Source organism: Lipotes vexillifer, unplaced genomic scaffold (genome assembly GCF_000442215.2).
Source record: "Lipotes vexillifer unplaced genomic scaffold, Lipotes_vexillifer_v1.1 scaffold42, whole genome shotgun sequence".
Lineage (NCBI taxonomy): Eukaryota > Metazoa > Chordata > Mammalia > Artiodactyla > Lipotidae > Lipotes > Lipotes vexillifer.
In genome coordinates this window covers 1,506,860-1,515,390 of record NW_006783436.1, presented here as the reverse complement: position 1 = coordinate 1,515,390, position 8,531 = coordinate 1,506,860, and the positions used below count along the sequence as shown (strand labels likewise).

The 8,531-nt window shown below is 36.8% G+C and overlaps 1 protein-coding gene across 1 annotated transcript in view; it reads right to left on the bottom strand.

Annotated features, from left to right (window-relative positions):
• The window catches only part of SCFD2 (sec1 family domain containing 2), a 404,625-nt gene that overhangs the window by 223,948 nt on the left and 172,146 nt on the right, over positions 1-8,531 (bottom strand). Inside the window, exon 5 of the mRNA XM_007456086.1 lies at positions 7,199-7,448. Within this exon, the coding sequence (XP_007456148.1) occupies positions 7,199-7,448 (250 nt within the window). The remainder of the gene's footprint in view (positions 1-7,198; positions 7,449-8,531) is intronic.

Below are 8,531 nucleotides of genomic sequence, written 5' to 3'. Positions count from 1 at the left end.
TTGTGGCCTCTCCCGCTGCGGAGCACAGGCTCCGGACACGCAGGCTCAGCGGCCATGGCTCACGGGCCCAGCCGCTCCGCGGCATGTGGGATCTTTCCAGACCAGGGCATAAACCCGTGTCCCCTGCATCAGCAGGCGGACTCTCAACCACTGTGCCACCAAGGAAGCCCTGCCTTATGAGTCTTTACACCTATTACAAAAACCCAGGCAACTATGGGACCTCCCCAAAGTGTACCTGGGTTTTACCTAAAGACGAAAGGTTTATTAGGGAGGGACATGCCATGGAAAAAAATGGAAACACAGGGAAAACTGCAACTTTCCTATTTCCAAGTTTATATACAATTTTATATTCTCCCCTCCAAACCATGTTTGAAAAACTAGCAGTATATTTATGAGTAAACTGTCTTAAAGAGAACTCAGCATTATAGATATATTTCATTTGAGCTCTGATATTTGGGGTATAATTTTTTAGGCATATAAGCTTATGGGCTCAAATGTACATACTCTTTTCAGATCAAAGGCGATACTGTTTACAAAAGCACTTTGAACACTACAGTATTATCTAGGACTATCAGATATTATAATGCTGTTATTACCTGATATTCCCACCTGACTCTAAATCCTGTGCTCAGAGCCTTTACTCCACCACTGCCGCCCCCAGTGTTTCTATGCTTAGAGAGAATAATGCCAGATACACAGACATGTTCAATGACTGATAAGTTTAAAATATTTGTGCTATAAGTCCAATGATACTAGCACACAATAGTGTGTTTTTTCAGTATATATTGTAAAAGAAAACTAATACTTTAACTGCACCTGGGGCATCACTCCATCTCACAGTATATTATATTGCCTTAGAATTTCCTCTGTCAGGGAAGCCTATAAATAATAACTGCAGCAAACTCAAGTTTCTTACGTAATGCCCACTCTCACCTTCTTTCTTTTAAAAGAACCCTGACTTTGTTCATGACCAATATGTGCCCAGTTAAAAATATTCATCAGATTCTCTGGTAGCCAGAGGTGGTCATGAAACCCAGTCTAGGCAATGATTACGAGTCTTCTGGGTAGGACTTACAGAAAGCTATGGTTCCCCTAATACAAAAAAAGGGCAGACACCACTAGTATATTCCTTTTACTTTCATCCTTCCTCTCTCCTTGCCTAAAGCAGGGACACAATACATGGAAGAGGAGTGTCCACCTCATGACCACGATGATGAAATATACTGACAGGAAAAAAAGGAAGAAAGGGAGGAAGGAAGGAAGCCAAAAGGAGTGTGAGTTCTGCTGCCTGTCTCTTAACTTCATGCTGAGAAAAAAATAAATCCCTATTTATTTTTATTTATTATTTAAGCTAATCTTGTAAATTTTGCATTACATATATCCAGGTACAATCCTAATATGATACAGAAATTGATAATCCCAAATTATCAACAAAAAGTAAAATAAGAATCTAATAAATATAAATTACAGTTTCTGTGGTATCATCATGCCTCTCTCTTGAACCGTAGAGTTCTTAGATATTTTGAATCTTTCATTCCCTAGCATTACACTGAACCTAACTAAATAGATCTAGCTCTTATTGACCTGATCTTTAAAGACACTATAAAAATTCAGGGACCTAAGTTAATGAGTAATATAAAAATTGTTTACCAAAAAAATTGTTTTCCAAGAGTTATGGGTGTCAAAAACCACATGCAAGTTTTGTTTTTCTTTGTTTCCTGATTCCAGAGCCTTCTGACCAACATACCTTAGAGCACTGATTTGCCCTTAATAGTTTACAGGTGTGCCAAGCTGCTGCTTCAGTTCACAGGTCTCGTGGGTAGGGCCTCGAGTGATCAAGCCCCTGCTGCTGCTTGTCCCTGACCACACCAGCCTGTCCACTTACCTCAGTAGCCTCTGCAAACATTCTTACTACCTGTGTGCAAAACAGCGTGAAAAAGGCCGGGAAGCACTGCTCTATATGACAGCTAGATGCCATCAAAATAATAACAGCAATGGAAAAAAAAATTACCTATTGCAATGCTCTATGGATCAAAAATTAGCTCACACACATCACATCATTTTATTCTCAGCAAAATCATGAGTGGTCAATAGGGCGCTTATATTTATTAGCAAGGTTCAGAGATGGTAATGTGCCCAGTAACACACATTGCTAGGAAATGACAGAGCCAGGACTTTTGAATCAAGGATTTCTGCTCTAAGCCTATGCTTTTTCTGACATAGCTCCCTGTATGATGATAGTTCACATTTGCACAGATCTTTGAAATGAGTGTTTTGATTTCATACTCTGAAGAAAGTTCAAATGGTTTTCCTTTGTTTTCTCTTGTGACTGCCATGCAAATACTAACATATATGGAAACTGATACTCTCTTTGAACTTAGCAAGACTGAAAAAGCACAACAATAAATGACACATTTAGGCCGTACCAATTTTCTTTTTACAGCTCCCATCCCTGACACCCTGAGAGCCAACCCTTGTTATTTTGTGTGAGTAGAAAAGAGAGTTTTTGCCCACCACTCTCTCCAAGAGTACCTGTTAAAAAGAAAATAATACGTTGCTGCTGACCATGCTTAAGTTTTGCTTTGTTTTGCCGAACACAATTTCTCATTGCCCTTTCCATAAAAGGGAAGAATAGAGAGAAATGAAAGAAACTATCAAAAGTAAATTACATTTTTAACATATAAAAGGAAATATGAATTTTAAATATAGGGTAATTATTGTCGAGAGGTATTACTGAAATAAAAGGAATCTAAGTTTGCTACTCCTGTTTTAGAAAGCTAGACAACAAATAGATTTCAGTGACTAGATATAATATTTTAATTTCTTTATAGCAATGGAGAAACAAAGAGGATACATGCACCAAAATAGGAAGGTATGTGGAAACTCCTATAAGTAGCTATTATAGACAGATTCAAAAGCACAAGTAATATCTATAATATTAACCAAATATTAATTCACTGTTCAAAAAGTGAGCATGCATGGCATAAAACAGTAAGTTTAAGCAAGCATAAGTTACAGAATACAATATGCAGTGGTTACGGAAGTGAGCCTGTGGCAGGTTTAGAATTCCATGTTTAAAGACATGGGCTCGAGATCCAGAAGGTTCAAATCCTGGTTCTACCACTTAGCAGTTGAGTGATGATAACATGCTTAATATTTAGTACAGAAGAAGTACTGATTTCTTGATTCTATCAACAGTTAAGATTAGTAAAATTATAGCATTATATAAAAAGTAGAATTCTTATCTTGATTGCTTATTTTCAATAGTACTTTTAAACTAAATCTCATCAACCACAAAATGTCCACAAGACATAAGGTAATTTCTGCCACCCAGTAGCAAGTAAGCTGAGATTATAAACTGGAATAACATAAGTGCAACACTGTGGGCAAGTTCATGGCAAAAGCCAAACTTAACCTAGTTCCATGAAAGGCTAAGCACACTTGGAAGACAATTCAATTCTTCCAGTACATGCTGTGTATTCCATCCTATTCTACAAGACTGAGTCACCACTGCCTCAACGCTATTCTATTACTCCTTATCCTGAGATGTAGATTAAACATTCTCTTCAGCAGCTAACTGTAAACATAAACCCTACTTCTCAGGACACGTGACTTTTCAACATACTTAATAAGGGGCATGTCTATACTGGCCAAGTAAAAATCTACCTTCAGAAATCAAGTCCTTTTGGTGTCCACAAGCGTTGATCAATGCATGTGTGTTCCACTGGCAAGTTGACTTATGCCAAGTCTAAGTAGCACATCTTATCCACCCTGTTTGAACTGTACATCCGAAGCTAATCTAGGGCATTCTTCACAGAATTAGAACAAAAAATTTCACAATTTGTATGGAAACACAAAAGACCCCAAATAGCCAAAGCAATCTTGAGAAAGAAAAACGGAGCTGGAGGAATCAAGCTCCTGGACTTCAGACTATACTACAAAGCTACAGTAATCAAGACAGTGTGGTAGTGGCACAAAAACAGAAATACACATCAATGGTACAGGATAGAAAGCCCAGAGACAAACCCACACACATATGGTCACCTAATTTATGGCAAAGGAGGCAAGAACATACAATGGAGAAAAGACAGCCTCTTCAATAAGTGGTGCTAGGAAAACTAGACAGCTACATGTAAAAAATGAAATTAGAACACTCCCTAACACCATACACAAAAATAAGCTCCAAATGGATTAAAGACCTAAATGTAAGACCGGACACTATAAAACTTTGAGAAGAAAACATAGGAAAAACACTCTTTGATATAAACCACAGCAAGATCTTTTTTGACCCACCTACTAGAGTAATGAAAATAAAAACAAAAAATGAACAAATGGGACCTAATGAAACTTAAAAGCTTTTGCACAGCAAAGAAAACCACAGACAAGACAAAAAGACAACCCTCAGAGTGGGAGAAAATATTTGCAAATGAAGTAACTGACAAAGGATTAATCTCCAAAATATATAAACAGCTCATGGAGCTCAATATCAAAAAAACTAACAACACAATTTAAAAATGGGCAGAAGACCTAAATAGACATTTCACCAAAGAAGACATACAGATGGCCAAGAGGCATGTGAAAAGATGCTCAATATCACTAATTATTAGAGAAATGCAAATCAAAACTACCATGAGGTATCACCTCAAACTGGTCAAAATGGCCATTATCAAAAAATCTAGAAACAATAAATGCTGGAGAGAGTGTGGTGAAAAGGGAACCCTCCTGCACTGCTGATGGGAATGTAAATTGATACAGCCACTATGGAGAACAGTATGGAGGTTCCTTAAAAAACTAAAAATAGAACTACCATATGACCCAGCAATCCCACCATTGGGTATATACCCTGAGAAAACCATAATTCAAAAAGAGACATGTACCACAATGTTCACAGTAGCACTATTTACAATAGCCAGGACATGGAAGCAACCTAAGTGCCCATCGACAGATGAATACATAAAGTAGATGCGGCACATATATACAATGGAATATTACTCAGCCATAAAAAGAAACGAAATTGAGTTATTTGTAGTGAGATGGATGGACCTACAGTCTGTCATACAGAGTGAAGTCAGAAAGAGAAAAACAAATACTGTATACTAATGCATATATATGGAGTTAAAAAAAAAATGGTACTGATGAACCTACTGTCAGAGGCAGGAATAAAGATACAGACACAGAGAATGGACTTGAGGACACAAGAGGTGGGGTGGGAAGCTGGGGCGAAGTGAGAGTAGCATCGACATATATACACTACCAAATGTAAAATAGATAGCTAATGGGAAGCAGCAGCATAGCACAGGGAGATCAGCTCGGTGCTTTGCGACAACCTAGAGGGGTGGGATAGGGAGGTGGAAGTGAGGCTCAAGAGGGAGGGGATACGGGGCTATATGTATGCATATGGCTGATTCACTTTACTGTACAACAGAAACTAACACAGCATTGTGAAGCAATTATACTCCAGTAAAGATGTATAAAAAATAAATTAAAAAAAAAACCAAAGCTAATCTAGGTAGGAATGTATACTTTGTATTATATAATAAGATGTCTCCAAAATTTAAAGATACACTAAAATTTCCACAAATTCGTATTTTTTTTTACCTTCAACTGCTAACTTTACAAATTTTCCTAATATAAACACGAATGTACAGAAGTGTTTTTAAACGTGAAATCACATTTAAAAGCAAGAAAATGCAATATCCTGAGCAATCATAAAACAGAGAAACCAATAAAGAATGAAATTCTGGGTCAATAAACACCTTCAGCGAATATTCGAATGAACACTGACTGCTTGACCTCAATTCTCAAAATTGAGATATTTGGATAGCTGCAGAAAGCTATCCAAACACCCTCGTTAAAACACACCATCTTTGCTGTCTGTTTCTGCAATTATGTGTGTTAAGAATAACTTCCAATTATACTCTCCTAGTGCTGAAATTGACTTTGAATCAAATCACTGTTCTAAGCTCTATATAAACCATATTAAGCCTTTCTAAGTCAATATTCATTTATAGCCAAACACACACATGGAATCACACTCAAGTGCTGTACCCTAATGAAATGGGAACAACTCCCACAAGTTTTCCTTACGTAGATTTTAAGTTGGCAAGCAGGTTCTGTACTAGGCAAGGAAATGTTTCATTTCTGTGGGAAGTTCATTTGGTTTCCATCTTGTCAGGGTTTCATTTTCCATGACCAGATACAGGAAAGGTCAGCAGTGAGCACAAAGGAAAGCACACATGCATGGGATGCTCAGGTGGACAGAGACACAGCCTGCTTCTGAGAAAGCTGGGTGCTCCCCGCAGGGAGGCAGGACAGGAGACAGGAGGAAAAGTCAGATGATATGTAACCTCCCTCAGCTGAGCCTTCCCCAGTGGAGAGGTCTACATGCACCCACACACAGAGATCCATGAATGAATGGCAACCTGGTATGTTTTTAAAGTATTTACATTTTTACATGTAAGTTTTAATAACTTCTCACTCTCAAACAGGCCCAGGCTCAATCCACACTACTAGCAATAAGCTTTACACAAAATATAAAGAATATTGAATTTGATATGAAACAACACAAATGAATATCTCCGTAAGTTATATCACAGTTCTTACTAGAAGTGAAAATGGTTGGATTTTAGGATATTTAATTATGTACTTCCCCCAAATCAACAGCCTACTTTACTGGGATGTGTGGGGATTATTTTGGATACTACCAATTAATTCAGATTCAAGAAGAAATATGAGAAGTCAAAATATGAAACTATTCTTGAAAATGGCAATTTTCATCCTATAACATTGTACAACATCTTAGGGAAACAGGTTTTTTGTTTTTAAGTTTGAAATGACAATCTCAAAGAGAATATGTCAACAGAAATCCTTTGAATAGGATGGATGCACATCATTTTATTTTTCCTTAAAGATATTACACCCTGTGAGTATTTTGCTATTTTAACAAGGCTTAGGCTCTAAGAATATGAATACTGACAAGCAACTAGAAGGCCATTTCCCTACCACAACTGGAATAAAAAAAAAAAAAACCTACAACAAAAACCTCTAATCCAAAAGGCTGGCTAGCATTCATCAGGCCTCATGAAATTCTGAACAACTCCAACGAAGATGGTTACATCTTATTTCCAAATGCCTTTATTTTTAAATCTGTTTTCTGTATCGGTGATGTTTATGTCCTCTATTTTTGTTAAACACTCACCTGTGATTTTTTGCAGCAAAGGTGACAATTCAGACTCCTCACAAAAGACTTGAGCCAACGCCTTCTTCACTTTTTCTTCACCTTCACCCAGGTCTTTGTCCACTGAGAACTCTCCACTGACAGAATAAATATATATCAGGAGGACCAGCAGCTCTTCGGGGCTGTAGTCATCATTAGTCCTCTGGTTCAAAGGCTTAATCATGGGAAGCAGCTGATTTAACACAACAGACATTGTCGACTCCCCAATGCTCTGAAATAAAAGGGGGGAATAGGCACATATGTCAGTCTTGTACAAAGATGTAATTTATGCACTACATCAGCCCAAAGATAGCTTTCAAACAAGTCTGTGATGTTCACTGACTAGATTGCTTTTTATTTGTTTGTTTCTTGTCCTGGAGAGAATACTGCAGGAAATTTGGCATTAGAGCTGTTGTTTTGAAAGATCTAGTTCATAAAATGGCTGGTCAAGTTGCATACCCTTTTCTATTATCTTACATATTGCTTAAAGAAATAAGAAATAAGAGCCATGTGTTTTAAAAATAAAAGTGTACGTACTTCAGATGCTAGAAATTTTAAATAAAAATATTTGTAACATAATATGATTAAAAATAAAAACATGCCAGCACCTATATGCTGACATTCCTTCAGAGAAATTACTTTAGATTTTATAGCATATTCTTTTAATATTCTTTAAGGTGGCAAATATTAGTCAGAATAGATTTTCTTTTTATAACAATGAAAAGTCATTTTCTGCTAAATCTGGTCAAACTGGGTAATGACACTTCAGGATATCTTTGGGTTAGTCTGAAGATAATTCACATTTAAAGTTTAAAAAAAAATGTGCTTTTAGATATTCCACCAATTTCCTGAGTGATATTTAGCAGAGAATTTCAAAATTCCTTTCATGTGATAACAGCATTTCATTACTGAGTTAGCTGCATAACTTCCAATGCACTATGCACATTTCTAGTACAAATTCTGAGGTTTTTGGTGAATAGATAAATCCCCATTTTAAACAATGTGATTTAATTCTACTTAAAATCTAAAATAACCCTGTAAAATAAAACTCAACTATTTGTATTTATATTAAAATCAGGGGCCAAATGATCACGAGTCACAACTTTCACGTTATTCATTCAGAAGCATTCACTGAGCATCTACTATGTTCCAGGTACTACTCTGGGTCTGGGGAAGACAGCAGTGAACAAAACAAATCCCCTGCTATCATAGAGCTTACATTCTAATGCGGGAAAACAGACAATTTAAAGGTAAGGAAGTAAAATATATAGTATTTTAAATGGTGGTAAGAGCTATGGAGAAAAATAAAGCAGGA